The 16023-nt window shown below is 58.8% G+C and overlaps 1 protein-coding gene across 2 annotated transcripts in view; it reads left to right on the plus strand.

The window, feature by feature from the left end:
* The first annotated feature begins 869 nt into the window (after window positions 1–869).
* TTYH2 (tweety family member 2) overlaps window positions 870–16023 on the plus strand; it is a 38090-nt gene continuing 22936 nt past the window's right edge. The window contains exons 1-3 of one of the 2 annotated variants that reach the window (XM_042967005.1): window positions 870–998; window positions 7863–8035; window positions 12868–12979. In XM_042967005.1, the coding sequence (XP_042822939.1) occupies window positions 870–998; window positions 7863–8035; window positions 12868–12979 (414 nt within the window). The remainder of the gene's footprint in view (window positions 999–7862; window positions 8036–12867; window positions 12980–16023) is intronic. The other variant, XM_042967006.1, reaches the window with a different exon arrangement.

The following is a 16023-nucleotide window of genomic DNA, read 5'->3' on the forward strand; positions in this document are numbered from 1 at the left end:
GCCCCAGTCTGTCAGCTTACTTAACTCTCCTCTGGAAGCTCTAGGAATGGCTGTCTTGACTCTCGGGCCGGGACGCACTGCTCGCAGTACTCCCTGACGCTGCACATCCTGGTTTGATAATAAGTGATGAGAACCCAGGGACCTGGAGACTGCTGTTAAGAAACAGGAGCGGTGGGGCGCCTGGGTGGCTCAGTCGGTTAAGCGGCCCACTTCGGCTCAGGTCATGATCTGCGGTCCCTGGGTTCCAGCCCCGCGTCGGGCTCTGTGCTGACAGCTCGGAGCCTGGAGCCTGTTTCCGATTCTGTGTCTCCCTCTCTCTGACCCTCCCCTGTTCATGCTCTGTCTCTCTCTGTCTCAAAAATAAATAAATGTTAAAAAAAAAAAGTTTAAAAAAAAAATAATAATAAATAAATAAATAAAAAGAAACAGGAGCGGGGCGCCCGGGTGGCTCTGTCGGTTGAGCGTGGGACTCTTGATTTCAATTCAGGTCATGATTGTAGAGTGTGTGCTAGCAGCTTGGAGCCTGCTTGGGATTCTCTCTCTCCCCCTCTCTGTCTCCCCCCGCCCCCCTCCAAATAAATAAATTTAAAAAATCAACAGGAGTGCTTGGGTGATGTTTTCACTTCTCCTTCCACCTCTTTGGCCCTCGGGGCCAGGACAGAATCCACAGAAGGAAAAGGCTGCTGACTGCAGGGCCTACCCCCTGCAGCCCGAGGGCGCGCCCAGGGCGAGGGTCGAGCCCGGGAAGAGCTAGGCGGGGCGGGGCCTGCACGGGGGCGGGGCCGGGGCGGGGCCGGGGCGGGGCCGGGGCGGGGCGTCCCGGGCCGGGTAGCGGCGGCCGCAGCAGGCGGGCGCACTCGGGTCGAGCCATGCTGGCCGCGCGCGTGGAGTACGTCGCGCCCTGGTGGGTGGCGTGGCTGCACAGCGTCCCGCACCTGGGCCTGCGCCTGCAGCCGGTGGACAGCACATTCAACCCCCGAGATGAGAGTTACCGGGAGGTGAGTTCGCGCCGCCGGGACCCGGGTCACGGCCGGCGCCCCAAGCCCCCGCGGCACCCCTTCCCCCTCCCGGCCCGCCGCGCTCCATACGCCTCTCCGACCCGCCCCCACTCTCCCCCCGCAGCCTCGTCACCCCTCTCCCTTTCTCCCCCGGGACGCTTGGCCACGGCCTTCCCGTCTGGGAACCTCGTGGGCCGGGGAAACTGGAAAGATGGGAGTTATGCCCGGGATGGGATACGGGGAGGAAGGGCGCGGCGGCTGCGCGCGGGGGAAGGGGCCGAGCGCGGGGGAGCGGGTATTTGTGGCGGTACCCCGGCAGCTCCTGAGCGAGCTCCGGGGATGCCAGAGGCGCCTCGGGCTTTTCTTCCGTCTGCGGTTCCAAGACGGGCGCTCTCTTTCCGGGTGTGTGTGGCCTGGGAGAAGTTTGGGCAGAAACTGGTCTCCCCGAGCTCAGCTCCGCAGCGCCCCTCCCTCCCCAGCCCTGCCTGCGGGGCGGGAGTCGCTGCCGACACCTCTGCCTGGGCCCCTCTTGGACGTTTGCAGGGCTGGGGGAGGCGGCTGAGTGGGCAGCTGGGGGTGATTTACCCCCAAGGCCCTGGATTTCTGGGGTCTTGGCTTCGTGGCCGGCCACTCCCCTCATCCTCTCATTCTGCCCTTTCTCCGCTCGGCCGGCCCTCCCCTCTGCCGTTTCTGTACTGCCCTAGAGGGAGGGGCTCCCCAGACCTCCAGGCCCTGGCGGAGCTGCACATTTCTCCCAGCCTTCTGGGTCTGGCCAAGGCCGCCCCGGCCTCCCGTGGCCCAGCTGAGTCAATTCACTGTTGGGTCAAAGATTCCGGCTGAAAAGCCCAGGACGGGACCCGTCTTGGGACTTTGACCCCTGGTGGCCTTTGCCTGCAGAGTGTCAGGTTCTCAGGCGTGATCTGCCAGTGTGGGGCAGGTCGGGGCAGAGCGGGGCCTCTGCTGGGTCTAGAGAGGCTGAGCGGGAGGCTGAGCCTGGAGTCAGCTGTTCGCCTGTTCCCCCACCAGGCCTTTCTCCTGCAGGGCCCCGGGGATCCTGATCTGGCAGGGTGTGCAGTGCCCCGGTGGTGACGGGAGTCTAATAATAACCCCTAGTGTCCCTGTCGCCCTCAGGCCCCGGGCACCTGGGGCCTGCCCTTCCAGAAAGAGGAGGCTATCAGGACCCCTTCCTGCTAAGACAGTTGGGCGGGTTAGCCAGGCTCCCTCCTAATATGTGTTTGCCCCCTCCCTCTCCCGGAGCCCAGCCTGTGGAAGTCAGCCTTCCCTGAGAATGTGGCCGCCTGGGGATAGCTCCAGGGAATCTTCCGCTCCCAATGAATGCATGAAAAGAGGCGGATATGATTTCTGAGACAGCTGTGTTGTTGGGTGTGTGTGTGTGTGTGTGTGTTCGTTGCTGTGTCCCAAATCCTGCGCCCAGATCCTGCACCCAGGGTCTCCAACCATAATTTTATTCTCTTCACGGAAAGAAATCTAAACTGGCTGGGACAAGAAGCCCTGGGGGCAGGGGTAGGGTACTCTCCCTCCCCCTCCCCCACTACGACCCCATAGACAGCGCCTGTCCAGCCAGCATCTGTGGCTGGCAGGGCCTGAACCTCCCCGACCCCACCGAGTCCCATGGGCAGGTGGCCGCTGAGCCAGCGGGACCCACTCACAGCCCCCTGCCCCTCTTGTCCCAGGGTTTAGACCCTGGCACACCGAACTGGGCATCAAATGACTCCCAGTGATGAGCGGCCCTCCTGGCCCTTCTCCTGAGGGCACCGAGTGCGATGTGGGTGTGAGGGGCCAGGATGGGAAGTGTGGTTTGGGGTGTTATTTTAGGTGGCTCATACTTGGCTGAGTTCCTCAGTTGTCTGACCATGGGTCTCTCCTGGAAGTCCCTTTCCTCCCAAGTGCCAGGTCAGTTAACACCACGAATCGGGCACCTTCTGCTGTCAGTCATCGGAGTGCTCCACAAACTAGATTGGGGCCAGGGCTGTGCTGGGCGTGGGGTCACGTGATTGCCAAGGCCGCCAGGGCTTCTGGGCCAGGGCTTCTGGGTGTCAGGCTACCGCAGCTGAGTAGGTGGGGCTGGGGCTCTGCCATCCAGCTGTCTGGGTTGGAATCCCAGTTTTATCACTTACCATGTTTCATAGCAGGTGTCTGTCCGTCTCTGAGCCTCCCTTCCCTCATCTGCAAGTACCGAATGAGACGTTGCATGAGACACACTTAGTACATAGAGGGACGTAGTGGGACCCAGTGATACAAATCATTAGATGGGCTGGGGGCTCAGTAACGTGTCCAAGGGCAATACTTCTCTCGGGCGACAGAGCACTGCATCCGGCTGTGTCTCTTTTCCAGAACAAGAAACTTGGGTTCCTTCCTTCAGCTGTGCCTTCACCACCCCACCCCCACCCCCCCAGTGCAGGGAGACCAGATGAATTGTCTTAGTAAAGTTCCAGATGCCGTGCAAATGTTCGCGGTGGCCACGGTCAACGTGCAAGAGCCACACGTGTGCTTCCTGTTCCACCTTTCCTTTCCCTGCTTCTGTAGACCGGGTGTCCTTTCCAGATGTGCATGGTGAGGTGGAGGAGAGGTTTTCAACTTTTTGCATTTAGACGGAGAGGTTTGCAACGTTTTGCATTTAGACGTGGATTTCCACGTGTTAGTTTTGGATGGTGCTTCAGTTCCTAGGCTCCCCAGAGAGTCCCAAGTGTGTGACCTCAGGCCAGGGGTGGGGACAGCGTGGGGGCCGGACCCAGAACTACAGGGCTCCCCCCACCCCCTTCCTTGGGGGCAGCTCTCAGGAGGAAAGGCCCGGCTGGGAGCCGGGGAGCCAAAGTTGGAATGAGGAAGCCCCATTCATTCAGTCTGAACACTGAGTCATGGTCATGGGACGATCACGCTGCGCCCCCCTCCCCTGCTGGTGGTGGGGGGGCTTAACCCTTCCCTCCAGTGCTGCAGCTCCCCTCCCTCTGGCCTCACCCTCCGCCCCCGGGGCTCGCTCACTTTCTAGCTGTCTCCTGACCTCTTGGGGTGAGGGGGACCCAGGCTGTCGCCCCTTCCCCTGCCTCGTGCAGAAGCCCCTCGTGGTCCGCGTTCCCAGAGTACAGATCAGTCAGTGCCGCCCCACCTTGGGTCCTGGGTTCGTGCTCTGGGTTTCTCATCACAGAGTGACAAACCAGAACTAATTGAAGTCACTTTGATGGGGGGAGAGGCGGGAGCCCCGAGCCCTGATGTGGAGCTGCTGTGGGCTGGTGTTGGGCAGAGTGGGGAGGTGGGAGCTGCCGGGCACTGTGCAGGTGGGACTGATGTGGGAAACTACTTTCCAGGCTCTGTGAGAGCAGGGGACTTGTGAGCAGAGCTCCCAGGTCCCTTTGGAAGGGAGGTTTGCTCTCCCCCACCCCCACTGCCACCGCACATAGGGACTTGCAGTGTTAATTAGGGGCAGGAACATAATTGTCTCTCCCAGGGTGGCAGGTGACACCCAGGCGGCTGTGGGGTTCTGCTGGTTAGGCTTCCGCTCCTTCCTCCAGCTCCTCCTTCCTCCTCTTCCCCCTTCCCCAACTTCCTCCTTTCCTTCCCTGCCCTCCCCGCCGTCGCACCCTATCCCCCCAGCACCCAGAGAGACGTCTGGAGGTGAACTGCTAACCAAAGGGCCCCCCCCGCATTTGGGTTTCCCAGGCCTGGCCTCTCCCAGGCTGGGCTGCATCACCAGGAACCCACTTGAGGCAGCTGCCCAGCTTGGGAGGCCCTGCCCCCGGAACTGGGCTCACAGGGGGCAGGGGGCTCTGAGAGCATGACCTAGGGGAGCCAGCACACAGACTAAGGGCAGCAGCTGGCTGTGGTTTGCAGAGACTGACATGGCACCAGCCCATGTCTAGACTACCGCTTAGAGGTCCTCCCTTGCTGGGTGGGGACGCATGGCAGAGTGGTGGCTTTGCCTGTGTAGGGAGAGGTTGGGAAGGGGGCCGGCCAGGAGGCCAGCTAGAAGTCAAGGGTAGCTGGGAGGAGGTCTGGATGTGAACCGCTCTCTGAGGTATACAAAAGGTCTGTCGGGGTTCAGGTTGCTTTTTTTTTTTTTTCCCGTTAGGAACAACTTAAAGGAAAGTGCACACTCTTAAGTGTGCACCTCAATACGTGTGTGTGATACCATCCTGAGAGAATATTCCCACCTCCCCAGGGCTCCCTCACACTCCTTCCCAGTCCATACCCTCCCAAAGGGAATTACTGTTCCCACCTGTCACTACAGATAGGTACGCTTCTCTAGGGCGCCTGGGTGGCTCAGTTGGTTGAGCATCTGACTCTTGATTCTGGCTCAGGTCATGACCCCAGGGTCGTGGGATCGAGCCCCGGGCTGAGTGTGGAGCCTGCTTGAGATTCTCCCTCTCCTTCTCCCAGCCCCCGCCCTTCCCTCTCTCTCCCTCTGCCGTTTCCCTGCTTGCTCACACACAGGCACATGCCCTTTTTCTCTCTCTAAAAAAAAAATAATAATAATAAAAGCATAGGTGGGTTTCTTCGACGTTGAACTTTATGTCTGCCGTTTTGCCTGGCCTGTCTCCCCCACCGCTGTGCCCGTGAGATCACCGTTCGGCCGTGTGTGTAGCTGCAGCTTTCTTCCCATGGCCGCGTAGTATTCCAGTGTATGACTATAGCACGTCGCACATGTATCTGTTTTCTTGTTGGTGGACGTTTGCATTGTTTCCGCCCTTGGGCTGTTACCACTGCGGTGAACGTTCATGTCCGTATCCTGTGGGGACACAGGCCCTCCTTTCTGTAAAGCAAATATCCTGGAGCGGAATTGCTGGGTTGTGGGCGTATGCTCGTTGTGCAGTGGTTTGCAGATTGGTCAGGGGATCCCTGGGTTTTAGCAGAGGGGCCTCAGGGGCCTGCGAGAGGGTGGCCAGGACAAAGCGTGGCTTTTCGGTCCACTCCTCAGTGAGAAGAGGCCCTGAATAGCGGGGCTCCGCTAAGCAAGCATGTTTGAAGCAAACGTTAAGCTGCTGGAAGAGGTTTGAGAAAAGTCTGTCGGTGCTCATCAGTGCTGCCAGACTTGAGCGGGATACAGATCTCCTGGGACCATCCCTAGATGCCGTTCTGACTCACTAGGGTGCAGAACGAGGCTTGAGGCCCATGTTGAGCGGGTCAGTGAACTTTGAGTAGTGAGCCCCTAACATCCAGTCTTCCTTGGCCCCCTTCACCTTGGCCCGGGGCTGCAGGACCCTCTAGTGAGGACAAATGGGCTGGGGGCAGGAAGGGGGCCGCTCCTTTCTACTGTCTCACCTGGGTGGGGGCCTCCCGGATCAGTCACGGGACAGGCGGTGCCCGGCCACACCTTGAGGACTGCAGGGACCCTTCTGCAGGGGTGATGTGTTCAGACCCACTGGGCCTTCCCAGCTGCCTGCAGGTGGGCTTACCGTCCACGCTGCTGAGGGAGGGAGGCGAGCCGAGAGGCGAGTTCCTGCAACAGCAGTGATGTATTTTTCCCAGGTGGAGGTGAAACCACACTACGCCCTCCACCATCCCCATTCCCAAATGAGCCATTGCCCCTGCCCACTTCTGGACTGTCCCCACCACGCTGGCCGTTTGTCCCTAGGCTCAGAAGCCTGCAGGTGCAGGCGACGGGCTGAGCAGGTGGAATCAGGGTCCCCAAGACCTCACAGGGCCAAGCAGCCAAGCAGAGAAAGACAGGGCGGACCCAGCAGGTGCCTCACTTCTCTGAGCCCCCGCTCCCCTCCCCCCTCACCCTGCCGAAAATGGCCCCCAGCCTGAGGACAGCAGAGCCCAGCCTCTGTGTTTCAGGGTTGTCTCCTATGGGTACATGGCCCTGCTCAAGTCTGGTCTCCCACCTTAGACCAGGAGGTCCTGGGCTCCCAGCCCAACAGTCCCAGCCCGGACTAGAGGGCAGGGGACTCCAGACCAGGAACCACCCCCCCCCCCCCCCCCGCCCCGGGGGCACGTGGGGAGCAGGGTGAGGCTGTCAGCTCAGGAGCCTGACTTACAGCCAGGTCTGGCCCTGGCTGGCGGCCACCAATCCTGGGGCCATCTGGTGTCCATCTGGCTGAAGCAAGAGACTGGAGGACAAGGAGGGGAGTGCCTCCGGGCCGCTTGACAGACGGCAGCTCTCTTTGCAGGACCCCGAGGAGCTCGGCTGGCCTGAGACGGGCTTCAGAATCTTGGGCTTTCCTGCTGCCCTTGGCACCTGGCGGACATCTATCCCTTTACGGATTTAGTGAAAGGGACCCCCTGGGTGCATGTTCTGACCTCTCTCCTCCCCCTCCAGCACAGCCCTGGCTTCTGGTTTCTCTGGAGGGACCCCAGCATCTAGAACAAGGCTCAGAGGAAGCAGATGTACCAGGCGTCCCTTCCTGGCCCTGGCCCAGGTTCCGCTTGGCTTCTGAGACATCCTGCCCAAGCCCTGTGTCCTCCAGGAGACCGCGGCCCTCGGACCCCCGGGGATGTCCCCCTCCTTGTCTGTCCCCCAGCCACGCAGCTCAGCACCCGCAGCCCCCACTGCCAGCTGGCGGTTCCTGCCTTGTCTCTTGGACATCTCCGGGCTGCTCATCAGGCAGGGCTTGGTCCCTATCTCCATGCAGGTGTATAAGCCACCAACCTCAGCCCAGCTCCTTCTCCCTCACATCCGCCCCCGCACTCCCCCCCGCCCAACCCCGGTGCCAGGCCCCGTGTGGACAGGGCGAGACCCTCAACTGTGGGAGGAGGGAGGAAGGGCAGAGGAGAGGATGGGTGACCGACCACGTGCAGTCACGGCTCTTACACTCACAGCCCGAGTGGGAGCTCAGGGCCCCGGGGCAGGGCGCCTTCCGGACCTGCCCTGGGACCAAGTGCTGACCCCAGGCATCTCCCCTATAGTCACTGATGTTCCTGGGGCTGGTGGCCGCCGTCTGCCTGGGCCTGAACCTCATCTTCCTCGCGGCGTATGTGGTCTGTGCATGCTGCTGCAGGCGGGACGAGGCCATACAGACCAAGCGGCGCAACTCCTGCTGTGTCACCTGGACGGCGGTGGTGGCCGGCCTCGTCTGCTGGTGAGTGTCCCTGTGTGCACTGGGTGCCGCCTTGCAGACCATGTACCCTCTCCCTCCACCACCAGCCCCTCACCAAACCCCAAGGGGTTCGTCCGCTGTCTGGCCACATCCTCCCGACCGAGTTCCGGGTACCTTGATGGCAGAGCCCTTCACAGGGTGAAGGCGTTTCTTGCGAAGCAGAGGAAATTGGATTCATGGGGTGGTGATGGGGGTCTCCCTAGTGCGCCTCTGTCCTGCTGCAGTCCTGTGCGGCCTGGCCGGGCACATGCCTGCCGCCATCGGCAGCTCCTGGAGCAGTTTGCCAGACGGCATTCCCGGACGGAGGGGGTGTCTGCTGTTTGCATCGCAGTACCCTCCCGGCTGGTCTGCGAGCTCAGAGAAAATTTGGCTGCAGTCTCCATCAATTCCATCTTCTCAAGAGATCAATAGCTCTTAGTGCCTTCAGACGGCGCATGAGGGTTTCCAACTCCGTGCCAGAGCCCGCACCCCCCGGGCAGTGTCCACACACACGCTGGGTCTGTTTTCGGGAGTTGCTTGTATGTTTCTTGTTTTCGTATCTACAGAGGTTTTTCCAAAAGCCTCGGATCCACCCTGAGATGCTCCTGGGGGTGGTCACCCTCAAGGCGTAGAGACCCTCATTGCCAAGTGTCCGTTGTATCCAAAAACCACAGTGGGACTTAGCTGTCTGCCTCAGCGGCAGGATGAGAGGCGGGCGGGACGCAGTGATCCTGGGCCGTTAGCCTCACTTCTCTACTGTGGTCTCTTCTCCATTAGAACATGGTCACGTCCCGTCCCGCCTGCAGGGTAAGGGTCCTCTAAGCCAAGGAAGGAAGGAACTGGAAGCAGGGTAGCAATGATCCCAACATTCTGAGCCCTAGGGCTGGTGGGGGGGTGGGGGGGAGAGCAGGGAACGTGCAGCCGGGTCCTAAATCATAAACTGCCTGAGTCAGGAGTTCAAAGACGAGTCTGACGCCCAGCAGAGAGGAGCTCCCACAAAGTAACCAGAATAAAGGCCGCCTGCTGGAGGGGGGCAGGGGGCAGGAGACAGTGAAGGAAACTGTAGTGCTTACCACACAGCGAGCCCTCTCTGGGAACTCAGAGTAAAAAAAAAAAACAAAAAAACCTCTACAAATGACAGAAGAATACTTTGGAACAGTGAGAATGACTTTACGAGGGTCAATCCCAATAAGCAATAATTACCAGCTGTTTAAGGAAAACTCAGAACAGAAATGTGACGTGACTCATCCTTCAAAATTCTACATGCTATTTGCACCAGGCAAGAGCGAGCCAGCGGTGAGCACAGGCTCTAATTCTGCCTTCTGTGGCTCCTGGTCCACTGGGAGAGGCAGAGAATTACACACTTGTTTACAATTACAAACTAAATTACAAACTGAGAAGTAAGTTCGGAGGAAAGGAACAAGCGTCAAGTTGGATGGCCGACTCGAGTCGGGCATTGCTGGGTGATGGACGCCAAGATCCATAGGGTGACCAGGCAAAAGTGGGGGGCAAGGTAGGAGGAGGTACTTCCAGCCAGAAGGAAGAGGAGTGCGTGCAAAGGCCCTGTGGCAGGAGGGAGCACAGGACATTTAAGGAACTGGAAGAAGCCAGTGAGGCTAGAGCAGAGAGAGCAGATGACGGGGCTGGGGTGGGGGTGCTACGGGGATCTTGGGGAACAGCGGTAAGTAGAGTGGCTGACAGTCACCTTCACTGGGGTTGTGCTCAGATTGGAAGGAACGGAGGGGTAGAGTCAGGGGGGGTGGGGAGTAGAAAAAGCGGGAGTAGCGGGGTACAAGGTGAGGTTGGGAGGATTGGGGGGAGATGTTGTGTTGAGCTCTGACAGTAAGGATCCTGGAGAAGAGAGGAGATTCAATCCATAGAAGAAAGTACCAGCAGCAGGTTCCCAAAACATCAAGAGGGGTATGAGGAGAGCTCCTTGTGTTTTTCTGTTTGGGAGACAGTAATTTTATAGCTGGGAAAGATAGGCAGGGCCATCACTGCATTTATTCTGTCTCTTTCCTCGAGCAGAATGTTCTACGTGGCCCAGGCAGGACCCATGACACCCAGCGGGAGCTGGGAGGCCCTCGTTGAACAGCCAGGGCCATTTCTGGTCTTGAAGACCAGGTGCCCTCCTGGGCCAGCTCCGATAAATCCGGACTAGGAGGGGCGCCTGGGTGGCTCAGTCGGTTGGGCGTCCGACTTCGGCTCAGGTCACGATCTCACGGTCTGTGAGTTCGAGCCCCGCGTCGGGCTCTGGGCTGATGGCTCAGAGCCTGGAGCCTGCTTCCCATTCTGTGTCTCCCTCTCTCTCTGCCCCTCCCCCGTTCATGCTGTGTCTCCCTCTGTCTCAAAAATAAATAAAACGTTAAAAAAAAAAATTTAAAAAAAAAAAAAAAAAAAAAAAAAAAAAAAAAAAAAAAAATCCGGACTAGGAGAAGGCAGAGAAGTAGAATACCTCCAATCCCCAAAACAGCAAGAGATGGAAAGGTGTTGGCTTCAGGCCAAATCCCCAGAAAACACTAGATCATGACGCAGGTGACTAAAGGAGAAAGTTAGAAACGCAAGGGGCAAACAAAAGGTGTTTTTCCGAGCATAATAAAAATTAAAAAAAAAATTTTTTTTTAATGTTTATTTATTTTTTGAGAGATACAGACAGAGCCCAAGGGGAGGGGCAGAGAGAGGGAGACACAGAATCGGAAGCAGGCTCCAGGCTCTGAGCCATCAGCACAGAGCCCGATGCGGGGGCTTGAACTTACGAACCGTAAGATCGTGACCTGAGCCGAAGTTGGACGCTGAACCGACTGAGCCCCCCAGGCGCCCCTAAGTGCAGTGAACTGGAATGAAAGCTGGTTGAACATGCGGTTGAATGAACAGAACACACAGCGGGACAGCAAACCGTGGCCAGCGTGTGTGTGTGTGTGTGTGTGTGTGTGTGTTTGTGTGTGACTCAGAGGAAGCGGTAGGGACTTCGCTGTCAAATAAATGCACGTGCTCAGAGCACACTGACACGGTGGGCGCAGGGTGGGTGCCCCTTACCTGCACTTCTAACAGGCGCTCCAGGTGATTCTGTCCTGTGGTCCACGAGCCACTTTCCGAGAAACACTGAGCTCGTGGCTGAGCCCACCCTGGGAGGAGGTTTCTGTGAAGTCTCCCTAGATCCTTCCTCTTTAAGGAGAAAACAAAACACATAAGTGCATGCCCATGTGCATTCACCTCCCGCCCCCCCAGAGGTAGTGTTTGTTCTGGGTGAGATCTCGGAGGCTGCACAGTGAACCCCCAGTGGCTCAGGTCGGACGAAGTCCGGCACATGATGTAGGCGAGATGTGAGATGATGTGTCCCAGCTGGAATGTTGGATCAAAACCAACTAGATGCGGTTTCACAAGGACAGATTGAAAGTTCTGCTTTTGCTTAAAACAAAACGAAAATCAGAGCGGCACTACAGGCAGGAGGGGAGAGCAGGCTTGATCCGGTGGGGGGGGTCGTAGGCCGCGGGGTCGGCGGTGGGGAGAGGGGGGCTGCCGGGGCTTAGCCCCCCGGGTGCTCGGAACCGAGCGGACACCTGGCTGTGGGTGCCTCACCCACAGGCCGTGGTTAGGAGCGCCGGTGACCGGTTGGAGGGGTTGAACCTGGTGGACAGTGATGATGTGGGCCGGGGTCTGGAGGGCACGTGTCTGACCTGGAGAGCAGGAGGGAAGAGGTGACACGACACGGAGCCACATTCTGATGCGCGAGGGGCGTCTTGCAGAATTGGAGGCTTTTTCCGGGCCGCCCCCCAGGACGGTCGAGAACCAGCGGGTGCACGTCGTGAGGATGTGGGCCGCAGCTCCATGTCAGAAGGAACTTTCTACCAGCTGGAAGGTTTCAGTATGGCAGGCGGCCCCATGGGTGCTGTGGGGAAGCAGGGGAAAAGGGTAGAGGATGGTGGGAGGGAGGCCCAGCTCCTGGAGGTTTCAGGAGAGACCTCAGGGGTCCCCCGAGCCTCCCTATGACAGTCACCTGGGGAGCAGCAGAATCCCTAGGGCCAGGCCAGCAACCTTCCCCGCTTTGGAGCTGCCAGATTGAAGACAGCAGTAGTATTCTCTGCCTAAAGGAAATGTACTGTAGAGCTGGTCAGCCAGGCCAGGGGCAAGGTGGCCGTGAACCTTCACCCCCACCTCCCTCACCTGCCGGAACTCCCTCCCCTCCCTCCCTGGGGAGGAAAGAGCTCCTTACTCAAAAAGGAGCGGCTGTTCACAGCAGCTGTGTTCATAATTGCCAAAACTTGGATGCAGCCAAGGTACCCTTGCGTAGGTGAATGGGTAAATCCAGATACTGGACTGTCACTCAGCACTAAAAAGAAATGAGCTATCAAGCCATGAAAAGACGTGGAGAAACCTTAAAAGCATAGCACTGCGTGAAAGGAGCCAGTCTGAAGCGGATGCAGACTGTTTGATTCCAACCATATGACATTCCGGGAAAGGCAAAGCTGTGGAGACAGCGAAAAGATCAGGGTGGCCGGGGAGGGAGGGCGGGATAGGTGGAGCACAGATTTTTAGGGCAGCAAAACCGGTCCATAGGATACCGTCACGGTGGATACGTGTCATACGTTTGTCCAAACCCACAGAACGTTCCAGACCCAGAGTGGTCCCTAGGGTAAGCCGTGGACGCTGGGTGATAATGACGTGTCCGTGCAGGTGTTCTCGATGGCACGGGGGATGTGGGAAATCTCTGTACCTCTGCTCGACTTTGCTGTGACTCGAAAACCGCTCTTAAAAATACTGTGCTTGAAAAAACAAAACAAAAAACTTTCTCTTCTGGGTGTCACCTCTGACTCTGCTTGGGGTCTCGCCTCTAGTGCCGCGGTGGGCGTTGGTTTCTATGGAAACAGCGAGACCAATGACGGGGTGTACCAGCTGATCTACTCCCTGGACAACGCGAACCACACCTTCTCGGGGATAGATGCACTGGTAAGGCTCACGGGCAGCACTGGCCGGGCCGGGCACAGCCCGTGAGGTCAGCGTGCTCAGAACAAGGGCCCCAGTCACGGCCCGGCCAGCTTGGCTCGGGGGTTGGGGGTGGGGGGGTGGAGCGGACACCCCTTGGGGCTGCATTTGGTTCTGCTGGGAGTAAACAGGCAACTTCTGCTCTTCGGGCAGGGAGGGGTGGTGAGGACAAAAGGAGAAAGGCTGACCGGGTCCTGGGAGGACACGGAGATGGCCGTGGACTCCAATCCTCTTCACTTCCGGAGGGCTGACCACTTCCCCGTTTGTCCAAGGGGAGCCTGAACGTGGACAATCAGCCCCATGGTGTTTGATGTTCAGTTCAAATGCTCCGTACGGGGCACCATGAGGTCCAGAAGATGTCAAGGTGTGAAACGCTTCAAAACCAAGTGAAGCACCCCGAGGGGTGGGAAGACGAGGTGTCCTCCGGGCTCTGGCGTCCAGCTGGGGCTCAGGGTGGAGGATGGGGTGGGCTGCCAGAGAAGGGGTTGGAATTTTAGGGCCACAGCCATTCTGCTGGGCCCCTGGCCTGAGTGAGAGGCCGAGCCACAGGATCAGGGTTTTCTCAAACACTGGCCTTGGCTCCCTGGCCTCTAAGTGCTTGTCACCTCTGCTGTAAGCAGCAGGTAGGTGTTTGGGCCGGTTTCCAGGGAGCCCCCGTGCCCCTAGGAGCCAGGCTCCGGTAGAAAACCAAAGGACAGTTTTCAGGGGAGCCAGTCCCTGGACATCCCCACTGCTCCCAGTCCCCTCTGGACCATGTCCCCTGCAGAGGGGTGACCTCAGCCAACAGTCAGGTTGTGTCTTTGGGCAGCCACAGCCACAAAGTCCAGCCCCAGCCAGAGCATTTGGACATTGCCCTGGGACCCAATTCTGGAAGAGGGTTCGACCTCATTGCCCGCTCCTTCTCCCTAAGCTCCTCTAAGACCTTAATCCCTCAGCAGCCCTTGGCAGGGGGTGGGTGGTGCCCCTTAAAGAGACAGCACCCAGGAAGGCTGCTGGCGTGGCTCTGGCCTCAGAGAGAGCCCTTCTGGGGAGCTGAGGGTCACACGCCAGACCAGGACCCACCTGTCCTGCAGCGCCTGTCCATCTACCCCTTGCATCCACCAGAACCCATCCCTGGAAGACTGAGTCGTCCAGACATGGGGCAGAGGCAGCTCTGTGGGGCGAGGGTGGGCAGCTGGGATGTGGGCCTGAGGGCAGCCTTGAGGCCGCACACAGCTTGGCCAGCCCAGAGGCATGGGAGGGGTCCTCACTTTCTGGGCCCCCCACCCCACCTCTACCCTAGCGGGAAAGGGCTTCCGTGGTTACTGCCTCTAGGCTCTGCCTCCCCCTCTGTCTCCACCCACAGCACCAGTTCCCCCTAGAGGAGGAACCCAGCCCCAAAAGGAGAGTCCCTTCCCCGGGGAAGCCCCAGAGAAATGACCTGCACTAGTTGACCAGTGCCCATCATAAGGAATGGCCCCTGTCTCCCCCCGCCGGGGACTGAGATCGAGAATCCCAGGGCCATCCTGATGGGAAAGGTTGAGTTCTTCCTGTCCTGTAAGGTGAGAATATACACACGAAAGGAACTGGGAACAAGCCCCTAGGCTGGCCCGTCTGCCCCGAGGGCTGAGTCTCCAAGCCAGATTTGGACATTCCACAGCGAGCCCCACGTCTCCAAACTCCCCCATGTTCCCAAAGGGAAGGGTTCTGTGTGTCTCTGGACGTCAGCCCCTCTTCTATGCACCATGTCTAAAAGTTGAGGTCAGGAGCCCCAGGGTTTTGTGATGGTCCAGCCAGCTGGGAGCTGTCTCTTTCCTGCGCAGGACCACCGCCTGCCTCCTCTGGGTGAGCCCACGGGGGGCCCTGTGGAAAGGCAGGGCTCTGGGCCCTTGCCAGGGCCTGTGAGGCTGGTTTGGGCCTCAGGGTAGGCACCCCACATACTGGGTCCCAAGGGTTGCAAGGGAAGCAGCAGCTTTTGGAGGGCTCCCCAGATCCAAGGGGTGAAGGCCTACATCAGGGAAATGGTGTTCAATAAGATAATGTTGATGAAAGTGCCCGGTAATCTACAAAGTCCCCCCAGATGGGGTGACTATGATAATGAGTGCCATTATTATAATTACTGTAATTATATATGTTCCTGTAATCACTGTGAAGGAGAGAGGAGGCTTTGGTGAGTGGGAGTAGGGAGGGCAGGACTCCAAGGACAGGTCAGGCAGCCAGAACTGGGCCAGAGCAAGATGAACCCTTCAGGGCTTTCCTGGATCGGAAGTCCCACCCCTGCACCCTTCCACTCTGAGGACCCCAGTGGGTGGGGGCCGCAGCTCAAGGCTCAGGCAGGCCTGGCAGGGTTCTGGGTCAGCCGCACATTTTGATTTGGGGGGTGGTCAGAAAGGGTCATTTGGGAGTGCCGGTCAGGGGTTTCCTCTCTCTCGTCCAGTGCCCCTCATCTACCTTCTCTCCTCCAGTGAAGGGAGCCTGAGCTACAGCGACTCACCCAGGGGACCAGGCACACCTCTGACCCCTCAGAGTCTCAGCTTAAAATAAGGGCCCCATGAGCCTGGCCGATTCAGACTTAAGCCACCCGTTCCAGTGGCCAGTGTGGCCGCTCTGGGCTGTCTCCTTAGAGCCCCAGCAAGCCCATGGCAGCCGCTGGGTGAGGAATCCGGGGCACAGGGTTTGAAGCTAGTGTGTTTGGAACCAGAACCTGCACCCAGGTGTTTTGGTCTTAGCCCCTCCCTTCAGGATCTGAGACGGCGGGGGGGGGGGGGGGGGGGGGTGTGGCTCATGGCCACCTGCAGAGGCTGTACGCCTCTGCCCCCTGATGCGGCTGCCCTTCTAGAAAATCTCATTAAGCAGAGAAGCTTCCTCCCCTCTGGAGGTTTTCAAACTTGAGTGCCTGATAAACACAGAGTGCTGGGCCCTTCCCCAGAGTTTCTGATTTTGCAGGCCTGGCACAAGGCTGAGAATTTGCATCTGATCACCCAGCCGGTGCTTGGGCCAGGGACAACTGTTCTGTCATCTTGGGGTAT

This window comes from Panthera tigris, chromosome E1, assembly GCF_018350195.1.
Source record: "Panthera tigris isolate Pti1 chromosome E1, P.tigris_Pti1_mat1.1, whole genome shotgun sequence".
NCBI lineage: Eukaryota > Metazoa > Chordata > Mammalia > Carnivora > Felidae > Panthera > Panthera tigris.